We start from the raw sequence: 25043 nt of genomic DNA, 5'->3' as shown, positions 1-25043 counted from the left end.
TTGAGTTGGGACAGTGATCCAAATCAATGACTCGAATCACTGTTGCCTGAATCGGGCCGAATCTGAATCAAAAACAGCCCACTTCGCACACCCCCAGTGTCTATGTCCCCTCCCCTGTCCAAGGTCTACTACTTTTGGGTGATGCACCTTATTTGGCCCCCTCTCCCCCCATGCAGCTCAGTGACATGTCTGAATTTATCTGTTGGTTTTTTGTAAAAACAAGGACCCAGATGCTTGTGGTCTTTTAAAGATCTCAGGCATTTTTATGTGATTATAGGATTTAGTCCAAATTTATTGGCCAACTAGGCAATTACACTTTGCCTGCATAAATTCTCAATGCAATTTAAACAATTACTTGAATAATAGTATATGTTTTAAAGTATATGCACAAAGGAGTAGAGTTAAAGTTCCCTGTCAAACTGGCTTTTCCAAGCCATTAACACAACAATCTTACTCTAGTTTGACAGAATATAAACTATAATAAATGAAAGAAAGATATAAAAGGACACAGGAGAAAATAAGTTAAAAGAAACAGAGATGAGAGCAAGAAAATAGTAAGAGGGAGAAAACAGCAAACTTAGGCAGAAAATAATGGGAAATGTTCAGAGAGAATAATTTAGGCACTATGTCAGCAGGGGTGCATGGCAATGGAAAGAACCTACTGATTATGGAAAAGATCATCCTTGAAGATGGGTCTCACCACTCAAATTCAAAGGGTACAGATACTTTGGTGAGTAGTACAACATTTCAGAAGTAGAAGGAGAAAGGCTTTTCTCACATGCAAACACAACACAAGGACTTTGGCTTACATAGTGGTGTTCATCTATAGAACAGATCTCAGCTTCAGTACATCTAGATTAGAAAATGCCATGGCTATTGGAAATGTTGCTGTGATAGGGAGGGATGGCAAAAAGTGTGGAGAGCACAGAAGGGGAGCAACAGATCTGAATGGAAAGGATTCTGTTTGGAAGAATTCTGAGCACTACAGAATCTTTGGAATAAGTTGTCCTGACCCACTTCAGGGCACAGCACCAGCATGGGAACCATGTGGGCCATGTACCATATGTATCTGCCCTATTCTGCAGGTGGGGATCTGGGAACATAGCTTTTCTTTCAACTCCTTCCACTTTAGGATGCTGGTTATGCCCAGGGAAGATAGCAATCCCTGTGTTCCACAGAGTGTAGAGTGTACTTGTTCCCTGCCTTTGAGTAGCCAGGCCAATGGGAAAATGGGCTCCTTGTTCCCTACCTCTACCATGCACCTATGTAAGGATCAGGTTCAACCTGGGAGGTTCATAATTACACCTAAAGATTACCAATATAAATAAAAAAAGGGAAGTAGTAATGGTAGGATTAATGCAAAAGCAGTAAAGGTGAAAAACACAACATTGTATATATCTGCAGTTCTTATAATGTGAATGTGTAATTAGGGTAAGAAGGATACCAAAATGGGAGAGGGGGAGGGGAGGGAGAGGGAAGGGGAAAAGCATAGGCAAAGGATTTCAGCAAAACGTCTTCTAATAATGTAGAAACGATGGATCAAATTGAGAGATATAAAGAAATGGATGGAAAGGATGCAAAAGGGAAATGGAACATGTTCAAAAACAAATTAAATGTATACCCAAGGGTCAACTATGCCATGCAGCTATAAACATAGAGGTGAAAGCAGGCCACTTTAAATGTGAGAGATGCAATAAAAATATGATTGGGGTAGAGGGATGCTTTACAGTATGTGGCATGTGCAAGAGATATAAAAGGATTAAAAATGGGATTTATGTTGGGTGTAAATCAGACCGGCAAAGAAATGTTGCTCTTTTAGGATTGTACAGCCAGCTCCCTAAAATTATTCTTAGCTAGTGGAAAACTACTTCAATTTTAAAAGGAAATAACATTTTAGGGCAAATCCTGGGAAAGGAGCAAAATGTTCCCAGTCTTTTAAGATGGAATCCTGAACCCTGATTTTTCGAGGTGTCTGAGAAGTAACTGGTCCATACCAACTACTATAGGTGGATCTAGGATTTTGCAAAATGGGATGAAGCTGGTGTGATACATCACCACATATAACACAACACACATTTTTCTCCAGGTTAAAAGGAACTCAAAGCTTTACTAATATGCTAAGGGCCTAGGGTTATATTATTCAATTAAAGATAAAAGCAAAAACAAATATAACTTTATTGGAATGTGTATTCATTTTCTATACCATATATTATGAGTAAAAACACAACAAATTAGGTAAAAAATTAACCAAGTTGTTTCTTTAGTTCTGTTGTCATTAGAATACATGTGCATCTCTTTTAGATTCATAAAGATAAATCTAGCCTTCTTGAACATCTTTACAGTGTATTTAATGCTTCACCACCAATTATTTCTACACCTGATTAATTTTCACCTGCCACCTCCAAATCTGCCACTGTTGACTGCATAAGCAAAAAATGAGTGGATATAGAATGTCACTGTACATCCCTGTAAATTGGGTTTGACCAATTAGATCTGTATCATATACTGACCATGTTGCTCTCCCAGTATAGTAATACTAAGGGATAATTCCTAACTTGACTTTGGGTGTTGGTTCACATCAATTTTATATTTATATGTAGATAGAGGTATTATGCAAAGTTAGAAAAGAACCTGATTTTACTGCAAACATTGATCATAGTTTTAGGAAACAAAGAAGGTAACTAGCATATGTCGCCTTTTGTTTTCTCTGTTTGCAATGGATGCTTTTACTCCTTGTATCATGAAGGATTCTTCTTTTCTGTGGGTGAAGTCCTGGCTCAGTTGAGTTTTGTTTTTCATGAATTGTGCCATTGCCATTCAGTGGCCTTGAATGCTTACTTTTTCTCTCCAACCTATGTGAAATGTATATTATAGACATATTACTCAGACTTCTCAGTAAAAAAACCCAAATACTTTGTCCCAGCAGCGGACAAAATAAACTAATCACACAGATAGGGGTATTGCCAGCAGCTGAATGTGAAGTCAAATGCCTTAATAATAACTTGGTTTAAAGTTACCATGTAGAGTATACAGTGCATTGTAACTGCTTTCTTGTTACTATTAACAGGACTAAAAGAAAGGCTTAAAAAAAATTATACTGTGAAACAAAGCGAAAAAAGGTTTTTCTCTACGAATGTGGAATAATACAATAGGACAGTCGAAGAACGTTTTTAATAGTATTTTTTTTTTGCTGGCACCTTTAACTGGGTGAGTGATTGCATTAATTTATTTCTTTTACCTTTTAGAAAAGACTGGAAGTCTCTGCCCTTATCTTCATTGATTTTGCCTTCCAGAGAGGAAAGCATCTTGCTCACATCACTCATGGCAGCAGAAATGTTGTCAACCTTCTTCTGCAGGAAAGTCAGTTTCATCTCCTGGCTGCTAATCTGCTCATTCATTTTTTGTGTAACTGCTTAGTGGGAGAATAGAACAAAAAAAAAGAGAGTATTTTATTAAATAATTGGGGAAAGGGAAAGTATAATTGACTTGAGAAACATTAGCTGAAAGTGGAGTGAAAAGTTTCTGAGTTATTAGCCATGAGTGAATCATCTTGATTTTTGTCATGTATCATGTATTAGTGACATTCAGCAGCACAGCAGTAACTAATTACTGAAGCATCTGTATCCATTATAAAGTATTTATAATTCTAGAAGAGTACTTAGAATAGTTAACATATTTTAATCAGCATAATGCCAGTCTTCTTCCATCTAGCACCCTGTGGGGGGATTCAGTTAGCTCTCTCTCATTTAGTCTTTGTCCTTAATAGCATTACAAAGACATATCTCTTTACTTATGCTTCACCAAATAATGAACCCATTTATTTTCAATGGCCTTAGTTTATAGAACTAGATCAATTTTTGAGTGTTGAGGTCAAAAAATAGCCTTTTTAACACAGTGTCCAGATGCTACAGGAACAAGCAGTAAAGTGATAGGGAGGCAAATTGACATTTAGTAGCTAATACAATAATGATATTTCTAAAGCTAGTTCACAAGAACAAGTCATTCAGTTTGAGACATTTGGTTATGTAAATGCCAGTCTACATTGCCCCTCATTTTGAGGTTGGTCTGTTTAGGTGAAAGGATGCCTGGCTGAATGTTTCTAAATCAGCTAGTAAAGAACTAAAGATCTTTTAAACTGAGACTCCATATAAATGCAAGTGTCCTCTTGTATTTAACAGATTGCAGAAGTAGGGCTTAAAGCGGAACTTTTAAAATGAACCTGAGAGAACTGTGCCCAGATTCCAATGAGTTGGTTGCCCACCTCCCTGATGCTCCTTTGAAAATTCAACCTAAATGACTAGACCACTACCCTGTGGATGCACCTACAGGTGTGCTTTAATGTATCACGTAAAAAACCCTATGCAATTTTGTTAATGCACAATAAAATAGGCTACTGTGCATTAAGTGTCATTTAAAAAACATGCGCTTTCGGTACCACGCATTAGGGCAGTCTAATGCGCATTTATTCAGCTCTCACATTGGAGGTACTAAATTTAATAAACATTAGGAAAAATACATTAATGCATATGTAGATACGCCCTGTATGGACCAACCCATAGTCTTCTTAATAGTCTACTTTGCAATAGCTTCTTTAGTAATACACGCAAATATATATTAATGGAGATGTACAGTATTAGTATTGATCTTGTGTCACTTTTCATTATGGCAGCAAAGCACTCTGGGGTACTGAAGAATGGTGCTTTGGCTTTTCTAAGAAGAGCATGTGTACAGATATTCACTTTTGTAGGAGAACTTTCCCAAGAGCAATTTAACTCTGGCAATTTAACTCCCAGGTTTTCTCCCAGACCAGCCATTTTTGCTCTGGGATAAAAATCATGGACATCTGTACACTCATGATGACTCTTCCAGGAGAAATTGAATGCCTTTACATGGCCTCAGCTATAGTAGTACAAACTCCAGTTGAAGACAGTAATACTGGATAAGTACAGCTGAGGACATAGTCTTTAGACAGTGGGGTTGTGCTGTAGTAACTGAGAACAGAATGTGCCTTGTAAGTATCTTGGTAGCTATTGATGGAGTATAAGACAGGATGGTTAAACTGTCTGGGCCTAGAATGTGTTTACAGGGCTTACAGCCAGAACAGATACCTCTTGGCCATGAATGGAGCAAATTTGATCTAAAATCAATAAGAGACAATATTACATGGAACTGGAAGATGCCCATTTTACAGTTACTGTTCAGAATATGTCCCAAAAGCAGCTAGAAGTTTGAACGAAAGAAGAGAAAAGATGGATTTTTTTCATTTCCTAATTTACTTTTTGATACATTAGCTGTGCTTTACTTCCTTGTGTATCTCACATATCCTGCTCTGCTGAAATCTCTGGTCCCCCTATGGACTGGCATTGAGATCTTTTTTTTTCAGTCTCCCTTTTGGTAGTACAAGAGCCTTCTCCTCTATAGCTTTCCTTTGAAGCACCCTTTTAGTGTTGCCACATGCAACATCTTTCCTCTCCTGTCAACTCCTTTTTGCCAAGTATTACTTAATGGCAGATACATACACACGCACGCATGCATACTCTCACTTTCTCCTGATGGATTTACACCGCAGGCAGGATTCTGACAGTCTTTTCTTCCTACATGTAAGGATCTCCCCGTAGAAGAGTAGTATATTGAGAAGTATAGGGTACTGGGAGGGGAATAACTTTATTTGAGTTTATAAAGTGTTTAGGGACATAGGGTTGAATGCAGCAGGGGCTGCATGTGTAACAGGGTACTTGCTGCATACAGATTGTGCAACTCATATAACATGGAATTTGAAAAAAAGAAAAGCAAATAACACAATCCTGCTTCATCTTAACATTTCTTTCACCTCCTGTTGATCTTTTTCCTAGTTCTTTTCTGGCTTTTTAGAATATAAAGTATGTTTGCATGGCAAAATATACCAGGCTTCACAGCAGGCAGAGAACTACCTTAATAAGGCTATACTGCTACCAGTATTTGAACCAGTTTATTCAGAACCAGCTTTGGTATCTTTACATAGCACCACGTTGTGCTTTGAGGGCTGTAAGATACAGCAGATTAGACTTGTCAGTGTATTGCTAACACTGCCATTTACAGAGAAGCAAATAATTTGCCAGAGATGAATTGTCTGACAAATGTAGTTTCACTTTGTGGTAGTGAATATACTGCAAGCAGAATACAATTTCTTTAGATGTATTCATTGTTCATAAACATTAAACATATTTATTTTCTGATTTTTTAAAAACATTATTGTGTATTGATGACTATTAGTTCTCCACATGTATTGATATTTGAGCTGTGCTAGTTAATTGGGCTGGTCAGATAAGTCACATGTTATTGTTCCTGTTCCTAGTATATTGCATGTACAGGTGCTCCTGTCATGAATAAAATTTGATTTCTCTGTGCAGACAACTATGAAATTCATTTTCTGGAACATTTGTGCTAGTAAACTTCAAACCACACAAATGGTAATGGGAAATGAATACAAGAAGAAAATGAGCATTCATTCAAAAATTCAAAAGAATAAAGATTGGGGTAGGCTTTCTACCACTCACTTATGCCATATTTCAGGTCACTTCTCAATTTAACTTAATGTTTGAATACAACTATAAGATTATTATTGTTTCTTCTCAGTCATGGCTAGATTCTATACACACATATTGAGAAAGCTTTTCTCACCTGCAAAACCTTATCATGTAACTCAAAGGGCATAAGTAGACATTGCCAAATTAAGTGGACCATCTGTACTGGGATGTGTCCAGCACAGCTGATCTGCTTCATTGGGCAAAACACGTCACCTGCTGTCCTGCTTGCTGATCATGTGGAACAATCCACGTTATGTGTTCCTCACTTAGAGAGATGCACCCTTGGGAATCTCTAGGGCATGTTTTTTAACGGGAGAAAGTTGGTATTCTCTGCTTATAGAGATGTGCCCTGGAGCTGCCTGAGAGCAAACCTCTGTAAGAGGGGAAAGCAGGCCTGAACAAGATAGTCCAGCAGTCAGCAACCTTTCCTGGGCATGTGCTGGAATGACTCAGCTCGAGTCAGATACGTGGGTGAGTGGGTGCTAGGATCCAGCTGACACTGCTTCTCTGCACTACTGCACAGGAGGAAGTGCCTGCTGCTACTGAACACTGCTGATGCCTCACTCTGTGGGCTGGATCCAGTAGCTTCATGGGCTATAGTTGCTTCATACGTTGCTGACCCCTAAGTTAGTGTGTAATAAGGTACCACTCTGTCTTTTGCCTAACTTCACCCTCTAATTCTTCAAGTTCATTCTCTCCTTTGACCACTCTCAGAGTACTACTACATGAAAGAAGACTGCAGGAAGCTTTAATGCTTCATCCCAGAGCTTTCAGCAGCTAAGGATTTCCTTTGTAGTTATCTTAATAAACAATGTTGACAATGACTGTGTGAGGGATGATAGTAATTGTAGCTGCTGACCTGGGTCATTCAGGTCCTGCTGGTTTCCTGGTATTTCCCCATTGATAGCTTGGTTGCTCTCAGCCTGGTTGCTATGTATAATCAATTGATGTTGTTGGGCTATAAAGGAGGAAAAAGAAATGGAGTGAGCGAAACATTCAACCTGAGTAATTTATCCAATACTCAGCAATACTGCCCTGGCTTTTCATTCCCCCTGTTCAATCTCTACCTCAGCCTAATTGTCTGTAGTGATTTCTGAGTTAGCTGCTTAGCACATTTGTAACACAATGTAGCTCCATATTGGTGACAATAGTGAATGGCTTTCATTCTGACCAGAGAAGATTATAAATGACTCCTTGAGGTACCAATTGGTTGTGATCTGCAGGTGCTGGTGCTAATATAGGAAAGGTTAGCCTTGCTCTATAATTAGGAACACACACAAATTTCCTGGATTAAATGTAGAGTGTTTTAAGACAGACATAAAGCAAAATGATCACTGTCCAGGATGGAATTTCTAGTCAAAAACAGAAAAAGCCTCCCCAAAATATCTAGTAGCCTAGTGACACACCCGCTTTGGATACTAGAAACCTAGGTTTAAGTTCCTCCTTTGTCTGAGTCTAGAGATTCTAACATGATTTCCAACATACAAGGTAAATGTCTTGACCTACTGTTGCTGTTGCTGCTCTTGTTGGTTTTTGGTTTTTTGTAAATGAGAAATCCCAAAGGGCTTGGTTCCGTTCTGATGGGACTATTTTTAAAAAGCATTCCAAGACTGCAAAACTGTCACCTGTGATGGCACCTCTGATGGCGAAAAGCCATCCAAAGTTTGGAATCCGGATCCATTGTCTATTAGCAGGGTGCATTGATGTAGCACCCTTCAGTTGACAATTAGCCTTGAACTAAAATTTATGGTGGACAATTGATAGGCTGATATAAGGAGATGTTCTATTTTAAATGAACAGAAGAAGTAACAACCATGTGTTGCACAGCAGCACATCAGACCAAATTATTAGAGCTACCAAGTAGTAAGTGGAAGCTTTTGGGACTACCGTGGCTGGTTAAAAAATGGAAATATCTGTTTCCAATTTCAGTAGCTACTGTTATCTTTCTTTTCCTATCATTGCTGACAGGAGTTAAATACTTGCATTCATCCCAATTCATTACACAGGATTTATCAGACAGTGATGTTGTGATAAAATCCATGACAGTAAAGTCAGTTACTTGCCTGTGATAAAGGCCCAGCTTATCAATGCTCTTTTATTCTTTCATTTACCAAACTTTCTGTCTCCCCAGATATATTCACCCCCACTATTCCTGCTGCAATCAATCTTATCTTTCATCCTCCCTATTAAATCAAATAGCTTGTTCCCTGCTTCAGACATCTTGAAGGAGTCCTGATTCCTTACTGATTTTTAGTTAGGCCTCTACTGTACCTGAAGGCCCTGTGTCATGAACTGGGAACAAAAAGACTAGCAGTTCAAGTCTGGGTATGTGTAAGTGATCTTGGAAGAGCATCTTCACAGACAGGCTTGCTAACGTAGTGAGAAGGGCTTTAAATTAAGTTTGCTGAGGGATGGAGACCAAAGCCCTGAGGTAAGTGAGAAACCTGGAGGCAGAGCAAGCAAGAAGGGGAAATAGGGGAAGTGCTCTCATACTTCCTGAGAAATCAGTGCAATGAGCTAGTCATCTCAGTTGCCTGCACAAAGCCTGGGAAACAACAGGAAGAACTGGAAGTCCTTTCAGAGTCACAGAACTATGATGTCATTGTTATGTGCCCTTGTTGCCAAGAAGGCTAATAGCATACTGGGCTGTATTTGGTAGATGTGCTGCCAGTAGGTCAAGGGAAGTGATTATTTCCCTCTATTCAGCACTGGTGAGGCCACAAGTGGAGTACTGTGTCCAGTTTTGGCACAGTAAGGATATGGACAAATTGGAGAAAGTCCAGCAGAGGGCAACAAAAAAGGATGAGCAAGCTTGGGGACATGACACATGAGAAGAGGCTGAGGGAACTGGGCCTTTTTAGTTTAGAGAAGAGAAGACTGAGGGGAGATTTAATAGCAGCCTTCTACTACCTGAAGGGTGGTTCAAAAAAGGATGGAGCTAGACTGTTCTCAGTGGTGGAAGATGACAGAACAAGGAGCAATGGGCTGAAGTTGCAGCAATGGGAGTTTAGGTTAGATCTGCAAAAAACTCTCTCACTAGGAGGGTAGTAAAACACTGGAATAGGTTCCCCAGTGAGGTGAAGCTCCGTCCTTGGAGGCTGTTAAGACCCGGCTAGACAAAGCCTTGGCTGGGATGATCTAGTTGGGGATGATCTTGCTTTGACCGGGGGTGTGAATTAGATGACCTCCTAAGGTCTCTTCCAACCAAAATTTTCTCTGTTTTCTATGTCCCTTTTACAGTTTGGGGAATCAGTTCTGTCCCTTCAAGGTTATTTCACTAATGTTTAAAGAGTCAAATTCATTTAATACTTCTGACATAGGAATTTCCAGATTGGATCAGGCCAGTTACTCCACTAGTCCAGTATCTGCCCTATAGCCACTAAACCTGTTTTGTTTTGTTCTGAAAGAACTATATTGAGGGATAAGAGGGTACTTAAGTCTCTCACTTATTCAGTTATTGGTCTCTTTACTGACAGCACCAATAAGGATGCCATATTTTGGTGGCTGGGTGGACACTTGATTGAAACTACTATTACTATTTCCCAGAGGAAAGCTTATAGCCACCCTAGGGGAAAACCTCTTGTTTTCTTTTTCATTCCATGTTAGCGGAGAAACAACAAGGTATTCAAAGCTAGAACTCAGTCACCCTTGCTTTGTATATTTTGTGCAAACAAATTTTGCAGGCTGAAATGAAGTCAATACTGCAAAGATGGCATTTAAAGCTGCCTCAGGAGTTGAAGTTGCCCTGGAATCCATATCTAGGTATGCTACATAAAACAAAAGCCTGTTATTTAAAAGTGCTGAGCAATCAGTGCTTTCTACAAACTCCTGGGGGACCTATTGAATGCTCAGCACTTTTTAATGCAGGGTAACTTACTTTGCAGTCGAACAATCGGTGTCTGTCTTTGAACATGTTGGCCCAGATGTATAATGCATTGTTCCATGTATTTTTAAATATATAAAGCATGAAATTGTTTTCAGGGAGTACTAAAAATATGGAAATTGGTCTTTTCCTCTGAATACATTTTTGATGAAGCAGGAGCAGCTGAAGGGGAATCACTGTGGGAAGCTCCATAGTTTCATTAAATGAATCTTCCCCTTTCTCCTCCTAATCCTTCTGACAGTTTTGTGTTTAAATCAGCATTGCTGCCCTTTGTGTTTTTTTTTCCAGGGTGCTGTAGCCTCCTTGCTTCTGTTCAGAACATTTTAGAGCCATCTGCTGGAAAAATGATATTACTGCAGAGTTAAGAGTAAACAGCAGTTACCATCCTATCAGCAAAACTGAGGATACCTTGGGCATAGCTATACTGCCTCCAGACCACACTAGGAAGGGCTGCAGTGAAGCTCAGTACAACCACTCCATGCTTGCAGTCCCTGGAAATAGATGCAATCTATAGTTGCTTGAGAGAAGAGAGTGTATGCCAGTAAACTCACAGGGGTACATGTTGGCATACTCCTAGCATTGCTCTGAGGTGGCTGCATGCTCTGCATTTCTTGCATCAGTACTGCAGAACGATCCGTGCCTTACTCTGGTGCCTCATTCAAAGCAGTCTGGACACAGACATACATGAAGTGAAATGGTTTGGAGGGACTCAGCTGAGTTCAGACACATGCAGCCAGCCTTTTGCTTTTACACTCCATTTGAAAACAACATTTACGAGGATATTTTTCCTTTCCAGACATACTCTGTGGAGACTGTAAATATTGATAGTTTGTATGGAGGCTTTCCAGAATTGGACTTATGAAGTTTTGTAAATAGAAGAGAATAAAATTCAAAATTTTAGTATCACAGGCAAGTTCAAAGATTTGAGCAATATTTTCATCCTGAGTTGGGAAGAAAAGTTGAAATGTAGAAATTCTCCATGGAATGAAATCTTTCATAGGACTTCAATTCAGAAAGGCTAAAACCTTTTTTTTAGCCAACGTTGAACAAAAAGAAATATTTCATTCTTCCTGAATCAAAATATTTCATTTTTGTTTATGTCATTTAGAGTCAGATCACCATTAAACTGCATACTTCAATAATGCCACATTGGCTCCTGAGAGTTTTAATTCAGCATACCAATAGCCCCATTATTCCTCCCTGGTCAAATTATATCCCCCCATTCATCTGTATCCATGTGATGTCCAGGATGCACTGCCTTACTTGGTCAGGGAAGAGACAGTGTTGCATCATGGGATACAAAACAGGAAGTTGTGATGTGGACATCTGACTCTCTTCGTTGGTTGATTTTACCATACCTGACACAGTTACCTACACACCTATCTCCAAATAAGACTACCACTCTGTTTATGCTCAATGACAAGTGTCAGAGGGCACATCTACATGAGACATTTACTGCACAGTTGGCTAATTAACTATGCAGTAAACGTCTCAACATCTACACATGTGCCTCTATTAGGGCATATAGAATTAATAAACTCTGTGGCAAGGTAGTGTTTCTTTTTTACAAGCACTACCCTGCTGCAGAGTTTATTAGTAAAATACAAACACTACCGTGCTGCAGAGTTTTTTCATGCACAGCAGCTCATGTGTAAACACTGCTCTGGCTGACTGGGGCACAGAACGTTTCAGTGAAGGACGAGCCAGGAGGCCGCCCCTGAGCTGAAGCCCCCTTGTGCCTCAAACAGCCACGCTGCAGCATGTGAAGCCTGGTTGGTGAGCCCGGGAGAAAAAAAACTCTGGGGCAATAAGTGCTGGAGTTTATTTGTGCACATTAATTGCACATGTAGACGTGCTCAGATAGTAATACATTTAGCTCACTATGGCTAGGGACAGACGTCACACACAAACCAGCGTAAGTGATTGGAAACTGGTCTAATCTTGGAAAAGAACTGAAGTTCACTGCGCAAAGACTGGTTTCAAAATGGCCAAAACCACTTTAAGATAGCTCTGAATGGATGTAGTATCAGACATATATGATTTGGGTTGAACGCATCTACCGCGCTTCTGTCCCAGATCTCTTCCTGATAAAAGTTACATTTCAGTCCCCTGGCAACCCAGAATGCATTTTAGCCTGCCGCTAACCCCTGCCTTGCAAATCAGGCAGGCTAGCCTCTTCCACAGTTGTCTGCTCCAGCTGAGCCCCTGACCCTGGCTGTGACAGAGCTGAGGCAGTCTCCCCAGTGCAGATGGTGGCAGCAGATGGGTGCACAGGAGCGGAGATGGACCCCTGCTCTGGCCCTGGCTCCCACCAGCTGGGGTCTGCATGGGCTTTCCCCTTGTCTGGAGCATGGCTCTGCTGCCCGAGCCCCACCCCTTTGCCAGCCCCCTCCCCCCCTCAGCTCTGGCAGAGAGTGGACTGGATCTGCAAGGGTCTGTGCAGCAGGGGGGAGCGGGAGGAGGAAAGACCCTATGGTGGACAAGCATGCACATGGACAAGTTTTAGAGAGGCTACCCAGCAGCTTGTGAAGAGGACCATGGAACAGTGCCTTACAGGAGGTTTCTCTGCAGCTAGGGAGAGACATTGTCCCCTGGCTTTTTCAGATTCATTGGCAAACACCTCCACATGGGGTGTGGGCAACAGTGGCAGCAGTTTGCTAGTGGTTCACTCTCTTTGGAGAAAGGATTCTGAGGCAGAGAAGGGAAATGCTTTGTGCTTACACCCTGCCTTTCATCCATGGCTCTGGAAGTGTTCTACAAGCATCGATTCATTCATCTCAATATTCTCCATTTTTATCTGGATAAAACTAGGTATAGAAAGATTTAGTGTCTTTCCTATGTCTGCAACAGGATACTGGAAGATCTGGGAATAGAACCCAAAACTGATTCCAAATCACTTCCTGTTCCTTCCCAGAAAATACTCATAGCCATTTTATTACACAAATGAACAATGAATAGGGCTCTGGACGTTTTTCCTCCTCAGCTTTCCCATGTTCCCTTAATATTGCATCAGTTACTTCAGTTAGACTCTGTCTCTTTTTTTATGCCTATATTTTCTCTACTGTCATTAGCTTTTATATATATTTTTTAAAAATGCAAACCCATGTAATATATCAAATCCAGGCTTGGGATGTATATTTTGGTGACTGATCAGGCCACATTTGACCCTGACTCATTTATCAGTAATAGAAATGAGACTTCCATGCCTGCTAGGGTTCTAGCTCTTCAGTATTAAGAGTTTCCTCTTCTGGATGTGAATAGCAGTGATTTCTCTACATTTCTCTACATTAATTTTTAATCACAGTCTCTACTCTACCAGTGTTGATTGAATTCTCTACCACAGCTAATGGTCTTTCTTGCAATATTCATTCATTTAAAATATGTATGCTGATGCCATATCTTATTTTTCAAGGGCAGCTTGTTTAAGACCAGGGGCAAAGTAATAGCAGTTATACAGATTTTAAACTACAGTGCTTTGCCATATGTTTGATCACTAGGGCAATGATAAAACTGCATTCTCCATCTAAAAAGGGCATAGTTATATACAGAACATGCATATACCCTGTGTGGCTTTTTGTGAAAGTCAGTCATGTTCAGTCCTGTTACCACTGAAGTTGATGATAAAATTTCCCTTGATTTGAGGAAGAAACAGGATTGGGCATCTTATTTTCTCTTTTTCCTGGCTATCTGCCTTTGACTAGAAAAGGGGTGACCCTGCTATATGTATTCAGGAGAAGACCTTGATATAATATTCCCATGATGACAATATTGTATGCCTAACTCCCCTCTCCTATTAAAAGGTCAGGCATTCGGGGTAGTGAAGTGTTTAATACAGACTCCAGATTATTGCTAAATAGAATCATAATTAAGATTTCATGAGCAGTTTTCTTTAAATAGGGTGGAGGAGAGAAGAGGTCACTTTATTTACTTATTCAATTATTTTTCAAAATTATGTGACGGGGCAGCAAAAGCAATAAAGCAATTTTCTGCAAAATTTTACCCCAGTCTGCACTTTCCCTGATTATAATAAGCTTCAGATCCTATTCTAGCAGAATGAACTTGACTGATAATCATCTAAGCCATTTACTTTTGAATGAGATTGTTGTCTTTGCTTATCTTTCCAAACTGAATTTGCTTCATATGTGTACAAATTGTGTACCTTTGGGCTGGCAGTTTTGTCCACTGTACCCAGGGCAGCACTTCCACTCCAACGATGTCACGATTTTATGTTTGATTCTGTAAACCTGATGGGTTGTTGTTTGTGATCCCCTGAGCAAGAAGATTTTAAAAATCAACCATTCTGAGTCTGTCTCAGATCACTGGATATGATCCTGGAAGATAAATCTGTGATAAACCCATTATGATGAACAATAACATAACTCAATATTCTTTATAACTCCATGAGGGTGAAAATAAAATAACCAAACACTCTTTTATATTTTAAAATTAACTGTAGATTTGGGCAATGAAGTTTCTGAGTACTCAGCTTGAGACATCTTAAATGGGTCTGATTTTCATGAGATGGGTACTTATTTTTTGAAAGATTCAGGTTGCTTTAAGATCTATGAAACTTGGAACTTAACCCAGAATTCAAAATCTCTAGTTACTCTGGCAGATTTTAGCCATGATGTATACAATACTGTGTGCAATGAAACAAATGATTAAGATGAAATCCCAGACCCACTGTAATCTATGCTAAACTCCTAGGATTTTATCTGAAGTCTTTATTCTCTTTTTGTTCATGCAAACCACTTATTTATCAAAGCTAGAGTATAAACTCTTTCCTATTGAGAACAGGGTTTCACAGGCAAAATGAGAGTATTTTTTGCATATTTAAATATCTCCTATAAAAAGTCACCACACTGATGCAATTATACCACAACAAAACAGCTCATCTTTGCTTTCTCACTGGCTCTACACACAAAAGCTGGTTGCTGGTATGCACAAGGACACACTGTAAATTGTGTAAGGATTTATTCTGAAGTAAGAAAGATTATGTCTAGTCCTAAAAGATGGGCATAGTCAGGAATAAGCAACCATACAAAGTTATGGTGTTTGAAAAGTTAGGTCTGGTTCCAAAATACTCATTTCCAGCTATTCTTCCTGGGCCCCAGGGCCCCGTTTAAGTTTTTAATACCTTACATGCACATGTGGATGCTTCTCAGAGACCACCTTGCAGCTTGACTTCTAGCTATTTTTTGTTTCCACCATCCCTAAAACTGTTTAGTTTTTCCCCACAAAAGGAAGCTACGAGGATGGGAGGCAGATATTGTCCACTCTGAAATGACTGGGATTCTGTTTTGCTACCCGACATTGAAACATTCTTGTTTTCAGAGCATTTTTCTCTGTGTAGCAACTCAGAGTTGATTTTTTAGTAGAGATTGCATAATATCTGAGTAAGGACATGAGCTCAGCTCCCTCAAGGCACTGACTAAGATGGAAAACCTTATGGATTAGCAGAAGAAATTTCTAGAGGGCTCTTGGTGAAGAGCAGAGGGAGTTAGGAAAAGGAAGTCTACAAGCCAATCTGAGAGTCAGTTGAAGATGCATGTAACTATTTAATTATGATGTCTTGGTTTGTAATTTTGCTAAGAATTGTCCTTGGTATATGGGAAGATAGAGCCAATCTCCCGTCCTCTTTTCCCATGCTAAAAAAACCCCAAAATAAAGGGATTAAAAAACTCTTGTAGCAAAGAATGATAAACAACCCTACTGACCACTATTGTTGGCACCGGATTTGGACCCAGCCCCTATACCTTTGTTCCATGCGAGCACAACCCTTAGACTGACCACACCACCTGCCAGTTGATAACAGGTGAGTTTATTAATACAGCGTAAGAACAAAATAGCAACAATACGAACAACAAGCAATTCTATATCTACCAATCCTAGGGCTGTCATCAAAGTCACAGTACATCTGACCATGATGCAGGCTCCACTCTGAGGCTGTCTCTCTTAGGTGTCAGCAGTCTGGAGGTGGGAAGCTGAGGTTCACAGCCCCACTCCGGTGAGGTGCATGAGATGGGCTGCTGGTATGCCCTTGGTCATTGGTGGCCTCGGGGACCCTTCCCAGGGAATGGGAATGGGGATAGGGAAAAGAAGGAAGAATGGGGAGGGACGGAAAAGAAAAGGAGGGACAGGAGGGACAGGGAGGAAGAGAAGGAGGAATGAGAAGGAACAGTGAGGGACCCTTTGTTACTCTCAAGTCTCTGCTTTTGTATTTTCCTTCCCCCATGATGACTCATGCTGAGTCTTCATACGTGGGGGGCCATCTCTCTGTGGTCACATGTCCATGTAGTCTTCTGGGCCTTTTCCTAATTTGGTCTGTTCCCCCAAAACTGGGACTCAGCCCCCCTGCTGCTCTGGGGCCTTGTAGCTGTTGTCACTTATCTCATGTTTTGGGACAGTATGGTACATACTTCCTTGATTCCCAGACTGTTTTCTAGACTATGTATCCTTGTTGTGTTAAACAACCTGTCTGCCTTAAAGGCTGTGATCTTGTGTTATGGCCTGCCCCCCTCAGTTCTCAGGCTGTGTCCATCTGTTGACCTTGTCATGCAGGACAGCCTGCCTGCTTCCAGGGCTGTGAGACACATTGTGTGTGAAACCCAGACTCTTAGAAATCCAATTAACCCCTGCTGCCCAACTTGACCCCTTATAATGCATATATCTATACCTATAAGCTAATTCCCCAAACACAGACTTTTAAATACCATTTTTAAGTCTAACCTGGCTAGGCAAATCAGTTTTGTAATCAGACAGAGAACTCAGAAATGCAGGCACATGCCTGCAGTGGCTCAGGCTAGAAGCCAGGTGATGCTAGAGCAGCCCTCCCTTCCCTTTAATAGTACTGAGTTGAGGCCAGGCATGGCCATGGTCCAGCAGGCTGCTCCAATTAGCCCAGCGGGGAATTCATAACAGTGTTTATCACCCCCAAACTCAGTGTTTATCCCCCCATTAAGAAAACAGAGGGACATTACCAGCTACCTGTTGATTCTGCCTATTGACTCAGCATAGACCATAGACAGCATGTGGTCTGCTAGCTAATACACAGACACCTCCTCAGCAACGCAGAGGGGAAGGGGGAATTCCTGCTTAGCAGGGAGTGTGACAGCATGGGGGAAACATCCCACAGTCTCTGGAGCTGCAGCCAGGGAGCAGAGGAGAGGGGTGAGCCCTGCTGCGGAACAGACAGTCCCACCCAGACCAGAGAGCATGCCAGGATGTTGGGGTGTCTGGTTTATCTTAAACCAGCAAGGGGTCTGGGACACATGGTGCGTAAACTGGTTTGAGCCAAATCAGTTAAGTCTGATACTACATTCAACCAGGTTTATCTCAAACCTATTTCAGCTATTTTCAAACTGGTTTGTGTGCACTGAACATCTGTTCTGTTACATGTTTAAACCAGTTTCTGATTACTTTAACTGGTTTATGTATAATGTCTGTCTGTAGCTATAGAGACATGCGAGTTTAAGCAAAGACTGTGTGCTGTCAGAGGGAAACTGACTGAGAAATTAGATAACTATGGGGTATGTTTGCTTGCACTGCTAAGTGTATATGTAGATCCCTGTCCAGAGGGAGTTTGCCCAGGGAAATAGGGACAATAAATAGCCAGGTGAACTTCAAACAAACCACAATAGACTGTGTGAGTGAAATGATTTCCCTGAACCCGCTACAACTGATTTCCAGTCTCTTACACCGGTAAAAATATAATGTCTATACCTAGCCAAAATGTTCTCCCTGTGAACTCTAAAATGCTATTTAGCTTTACTCTGAAGTGTTGGCCCCCTTTCACAAGAGATATAATATTGTATTGTATCTCTCCTTATTCCCTTCAACCTGCTGAGCTCAGACTGTAGGAGTAAAGGCTTGTCTTTACAGACAATAAGGATTAAACTGGAATAAAAGCAGAATATTTATTCCTGATCAACATCCTTTGTAGATGCTCTTATTCTGGAATGAACAGTATAAATGCAGTCCCTTCCTAGGCTTCAGATCCCAAGTAGATGGAAATGTAGTAAGCCTAGGCACCTAATTCGGAGTTCTAAATTCTGCTTTAGGGGATAGAAGTTTAAAAGCAAGGTGTCTTTGTGTCTGACCTGTGGGTTGTTCATATTTTCTTGGATCTGGCCATTAGGTCTATAACCAGGACAGAGTGAATAGATGAAGCTTGAATATCCATCTTTTGTTCATATTGACAATGTTTTTGAAGTCATGATTGTATTAATTACCTAAATGTTTCTATTTAAAGGTCATGCAAGTCCTGTTTTCTTATAGCATTGCCCACCTGACACCACAGCCTCCAGTTATCCAGGTACATGGCTTCCCTCTGCTTGATGAAAAGGTTTCCAGGTTGTCTATTACCACAGTAGGTAAGAGTCTGGTATGGACATATGCACACCAGTTCCTGTATAAAAAAAGAGGGAACAAAATCAGTTTACACATTTAATCAAAACTGTTATATAAAAAAGCCTATTTCAAAATAGAACAGAAACACAATTCTCCATGATTCTTTTAATTAAGTTGCAGGTCCAGAATACACAAGGTCTGGGTTCAGTTCTAGGCCCTGTCACAAACTTTCTGTGTTACCTGTGACCAATCATTTAATCTTGGTGCCTTGGGGTTCCTCACTGGCAAAATGGGAATGATGATCATTTTCTCAATCTCTACTTACACGTGCATGTATTATCAACCCAGCTCCAGAACTAACATCTTACAATGGTCTGGAAAAAGTAGAAACCATAAACACAATATAACAGTACTCATTTAAATGTAGAATAGTAGCATTTACCTCAGAGAAATCCCTTTTGCAATTAAACCTGTGCAAATGGAAGCAATGGTGCTAGCCACGAAGAAGAATAAGACAAGCAAGCCCAACTGGCTTTGTTTATACAGATCCTGATGCTTCATCCTAATTAGGTTGAATAGTATTTTATGTGCAGTCCCAATGAAATGAGTGAGGCAACCCATGAAGCAATGATCTATTGAGTAAAGGTAATAGAATGAGACTCTCTGTCTTTTTGTTACATGCACCACATTATGCAGCACCAGGACACAGCACACGTTGCTTAATTATTGAAGAATGTGCTCTATAAGGGAGTTTTTTGTGTCATTTCTTTGATCTTATTCCCCTCACTCACTGCATGCTTCCTTGGGAGTTTACATTAAGATACATTTCTTTTTAATTGGGATTTAAAAACTCTATGCCTTTGAATGAGGGTCTATTTATATTCTTTTCCTAGGTCTGGGACTTGTACCTTTTTTTCCCTTTACATGCCAGTTTGCAAATTGCAAAAATAAATATTGGACAAGGATAAATGCAGCCCTCACTTGTCAATGTAAAGTGTAAATGCATCTCCTTTTTACCAGATGCAGATCAGGAAGAACTGTAGGGAAATCTATGGGATTATTTTCATGTATAACTGTTGTAAGCAGGAACAGAACCAAATATAGCAGTGAGGTCATAAAATTACTTAAAGCCACACTGTGGTTGTGTAGCATATAAACTTCCCCCCAGTGGAACAGGGAAAAAAGGGAATACATCAGAAATTAATGGATAGGAAATCAAAATATTAACGATGCTTTCAGTGAAGCCCTGCTACATGTTTACACAGGGAGGGGGAAAAAGCTCATGAAACCTCTCAGCACATCCATGCAACAGTAGGAAGAGATTAACTCCAGACACTCTATTGCTAGTGATTGCCATGAATGAGGTCTGGCTAGTTAATGCTCCTGAAGGTATTCTACAATGGTCACACCTACACCTGAAATTAAGGCATAAAAATGAACCTGGAGCTTATTGCTCTGAAGTTTACTGCTCCAAGGCACTATGTCTTCACATGCATCTGGGACTGTAGCACATCCATCTGGATCAAAGCAGCTCTGGATGGTAGACTATTGGGGGGGTGGGCCAGCCTACTCTTCCCCAGCTCAACATGCTGTGGAAGGGCTGACTGGGGCACAGGGGAGCTTCAGTGCAGGGCTAGCTGGCAAGCAGCTCCTGCACTGAAGCACCCTTGTGCCTCTGCCAGCTGGCACAGTGTTTCTGCAGAGTAAATAAACTCTGCAGCAGGATAGTACTAGTATTTACAAGTAAATACTAGTACTATCTTGCTGCAAAGTTAATTAGTTTACTCCATCCTAATATGGGCGCACGTGGAGACACACATTGTTTACTGCACATCTATTTAGTATACTGTACATTAAATGTCTTGTGTAGATGCACTCAATACTAAGGAAACAGTGACCCTGTCTACATGTTCACTTTAAGGTGCATTAGCTTATTTTAATGTGCATTAAAGCATAACAAAAAACCCACGTTCTTTAGTTTATGCACATGCAACAGGGGCCAAGCTGAGCCCTGCACTTACTGGATTCAGGGCAGCTGGCACAGTCCTCATATAGCAGATCCCTGGCTTGGGCTGTGGAGAAGCAATGAGCTTGCACACACAGAATGTGTTCTGCTGCACTGCTGGAGAGGCTGTCAGAGTGCAGTCAACACCCCCACAGGCTCCACTCCTAGAGCAGGGTCAGAACCCCAGCCTCACATGGGTACAGGCTGCTTCCTGACAAGAAGGCAGGTGGCCAGCACAGGAGGCACCATCTAGCATCTAGGGGTGACAGGTGTAGGAGATAATGGGCCCATCTAGGGCTACCAGCATCTGTCAGCAGTGGCAGAGCACGTGGGAATGAGCAGGGGTCTGGATTGGCTCAGACCAGTTCTAAACCCCTTACATAAGGATGCACCAACCCCAGGATGTGGGAACACAGGTACGGGCAAGGTTAGCTTACCATGTTTCCCCAAAGAGGCAGAAGGCCTAGGGTTGAGAATCTGGATCAGAATTCTACCATATGAGGTCAGATACCTTTAGGGGCTACTCCAGGGTTCATGACACCCCTGGTCCCACCTTACAAAAAGGGGCTTGGACTGGGACTGACCAGCCTACTTTGGCCAAACTTGTGTACAGGGGAAACCCTGAAGAGCTTGGGCTGCCTGAGGGAAGGTGGCTAAGATACACTACCAGGCCAAGGAAAGGCCTGAAACAGGCTTGGATGTTGCTGTTTGAGCTAGATTACTTTATTCATTTCCTTATGCAGGCCATGTACCTCTGACCCAGAACTGCAGCAGAGCCCAGAAAGCTCAGCTGAGAGACTCTGACTCTTGGAAACACAGTTGTCTTTCTGTTATGGATTCATTGCCTTGAATAATGAGGCTGACACCTAGTATGGCTAGGTGCTCATATCAAGCATCAACAAGAACACCCAAGTGGAAAGGGGTGGGGTATAGGGGAGAAAGAGCCCAACAGAAGATCTGAGGACATTGTGACTCATGCCAATCTCAACTATCTCCCTTTCCAATCAGATACCACCTCCTGGTACATCTCTCCAAGTCATGGTGGGTGAGATTTAAGAATAAGAGAGTGAGATGTCCCCTGAGTGTGTGGCACATGGGCTCCATCCCAGTGTAGCTGCTTGGCTTGGGTCCCTTTACAGTGCATTAAAATAGGCTAATGCACATTTTTCTAGTGCCTTACAATGGAGGTACTATATTTAAAGTGCATTAATGAATGTGTAGACATGCCCTGTGTGCTCTTTTATGTGCATGTATAGGCTGCTGGCTTTTCTATGCATCTGGTATAGCTAGGAATATGTGCTATTGCATTGCCTATTACTCCTCTGTGGAATAGTGATCATCAATCTGCACATCTCCAGCTTCTGAATTATCACATCTCCAAGCCCTTGTTACCACTGTGGCTCAGGTGAAGATTTTATGTGGATATAAATTAGATCAGAAATTGCCCTTTGTCTTTGATATACAGCACAAAGATGAACTAAGCCTCTCAGTATATCTGTGGAATAAGTGAGCATTATATTGTTCTACAGATATAGAAAATAAGGCTGAACAAATTTAGGAAAGCCATAAAGAAGTGCAGCTCCAGCTGATGCAGTGGTTTGTGCTAAATTTACATTTTCCATAAAAGTGACTTAGGATGTTGGGTGCCCAACCCATCTAGGGCCTGATTTGTAAATCTGTTGCATGCCTTCAATTCCAACTGTAGCGGATAGAGAGCACAAGAAACATCAGACCTCTCTGTTTCTAAAATTAGTCATCTGGGAACTGAGGCCCCTGAAATTAGAGGCATTTTTTAAAAAATGACTTGCCTAGAAATACAGTGAGCCTGGGTGAGGTTAGAATGTGAAAGCCCCTGGGGCTGACAACTGTGCTTTAAATGTCAGGTTATATACCTCCCCAAAGAAAGAGATGAAATAAGATAAATGTGGCAGCATTGTCAATGTGCTGCATGGGGTTTGGGGCAAATTTTTGTTAATTAGATGCTTTTTTTACACTTGAATATATATTCAGAGTAAAAAGTAAAAATAAACAAAAGCACTCATAAGCAGCAATTTCAAAATACATTATAGTCCTGAAGGACAGCGAGTCTAGTTTATAAGAATGTAACCTACTTTTTAAGATTCATAATGCAAATCCACTTATGATCATAATTGTTGAGAGTGGCTACCTTCAAAGAAAAGGTTACTAGAGGTTCAACTTATACACATATTTTAATGGGGAGGAGGACGGGGGATAAAACTCACCCCAGAACATGAGTTGTTGGGGTTTTTTTTAAAGCTCCTCTGAATTAAAAATTCTGATCTTTATAAAAATTGAACTGTACCTCAATAGATTATTTCAGTTTAAAAAATCAGTGGAATGTCTGAAGTTGTGGTTCTCTTATGGCCTAGTAATCTTTGATCAGCCTAAATTGGAGGAAATATCCATAGCAAAAGAGCCCCTGGTGTGACTCATAATTAGGTTTGCGCTGCCAATGAAATAAGCTCATTAAGAGATGTTAAAAATGTAAATATAATTTTAAAACCAAATTGTCTGAAAAAATGTAGATTTAAAAATAGAAAGTGAAGTGTGGTGGAGGGGTAATGCAAAGGCAGCCACTTAGCTGCTTTGCATAAAAGAGAACTTAAACCTAACAATCCTCCTTGCCTTTCATGGAATAATTTAGTCCCCATTGGAAATACAGATTCCTAAAATTTGGATTTTAGTAAGATCTGCAGAAACACGTTTCTATTGGGATGCTTTGATTTGATTCTGGATTGTGAAATGCCACATTTTCTCACATACAACATGTCCTAGAATAAGATACTCACTTTGTTTTTGAAAGGCAGAATGAAGGAAAACAAATATTTTCTTGTAATAAGTAACTGAATAACAGGAACTGGGGAACCAAGCTTGCTTATTGTTCAGCTCCCTGTGGATCAGGTGTGAAGTTACTTTTGCTTTTGTCCCCCAGAAGCTTAAGCAGAAGAAACTATTGTTATCTTATTTCTTTGCTTATAATGCATACCCCGATTTCTAGCAGCTGCTTTTTTTGAAAAAATGGTGTTCTAGGTGAGAAAGTATGTGTGTGTTTATTGTTTCACTGTAAACACACACGCACATTTGGGCAAGTTACAGACATTAAAAAATCCAGAGGTGGAAGTGATCTAATTTTTATGTTTTAAGTACCCTAGATTAGTTTGAGAGTGATCAGAACACATGTTCACCCACATGTTCACCTGTTTGTTGGCCTCATTCAGAATATTGTTTGGGCATAAAGCCAGCTTTGCTCCACAATATTTGAGTTCTGTCTGAGGTGCAGCTTAGTCTGATCTGAGAATCAGGGCTACAGTAATTGGTTATTAGGGATTAAAAGGACACTTTGCCTGAACATCAGGCTCGCTGTTACTTAAAGAGAAAAAGCAGCCCAGCCACCAAGCTCTGCAGGCAGGCAGGGGCCAGCAGCTGCAGATCACCAGGGCAACTGGCTAATGGATAATTAGCCAACACCTGGAAGAGGTCAGATGACTAGATACAGGCAGGACCAGGGGAGCATATAAGCTCAGGGCTGGAGCTAGCAGGGCAGTCTTGTCCTGGCTGTCATCAGGGAAGGAGCGCCTGTCCCAGATGCTGGGTTAGTGAGGGTTTTTATTCTTGCAGGGGTGGAAGGCTGTTCTATGTTGGTGTTCACATTATAGCCCATGGGATTGTATTTAGGTTGTGTTAACTGGTGGTTTGTAGATAAAACTATACTGATTGCCTCAGTAACGTGCATATTTTCCTTCATTCTAAGGGTCTCTTGTACAGGAAATATTTTTCATAGTCATGCTCACAACGTGTCTCTGGTCTTGGGTCCTGCTGGTGAGAGTTTGAGGCTATCACTTTTACGTTTATAAGTAGCTCACTAGCTGTAATATTTCACATGTCTCTCTCAGTAAAAGTGTTAGTACTTATAGAGTTAGGTGCACCAAATAGTAAACTTGGGGAAGTTAGTTTAGGAAATGAATTATCTTTAAAGATGTAATCCTACTACAAATTGCTCAAAATTGTACAGAAAGTCTGTGGTGGAACAGGAACTTGAATCTAAATCTTTCAAATCTTACTATAGTCCCCTAACCACTGGGCAGACCGCCTTTCTTTCAGTTTTACCCACCACTGTGCCATTTTCTGTGTACAATGAATCCTTGCTCTAAGTGTCCCTGAAATCAATCCCTGTGCAGGCGGAACCAGTTCAGTATGAGTCTAGTTCTTGTGCCAGTTC

General features: G+C 40.8%; 1 protein-coding gene across 2 annotated transcripts in view; it reads right to left on the bottom strand.

Annotated features, from left to right (window-relative positions):
• MMRN1 (multimerin 1) overlaps positions 1–25043 on the bottom strand; it is a 70164-nt gene that overhangs the window by 27747 nt on the left and 17374 nt on the right. The window contains exons 2-5 of one of the 2 annotated variants that reach the window (XM_090037071.1): positions 18737–18856; positions 14609–14718; positions 7426–7524; positions 3239–3412 (exon numbers count right to left, since the gene is read on the bottom strand). In XM_090037071.1, coding sequence (XP_089893197.1) covers positions 3239–3412; positions 7426–7524; positions 14609–14718; positions 18737–18856 — 503 coding nt within the window. The remainder of the gene's footprint in view (positions 1–3238; positions 3413–7425; positions 7525–14608; positions 14719–18736; positions 18857–25043) is intronic. The other variant, XM_090037072.1, reaches the window with a different exon arrangement.

Source organism: Crocodylus siamensis, chromosome 2, assembly GCF_052110815.1.
Source record: "Crocodylus siamensis isolate JL-2025a chromosome 2, ASM5211081v1, whole genome shotgun sequence".
Lineage (NCBI taxonomy): Eukaryota > Metazoa > Chordata > Crocodylia > Crocodylidae > Crocodylus > Crocodylus siamensis.
This window is presented reverse-complemented; position numbering and strand designations above follow the sequence as displayed.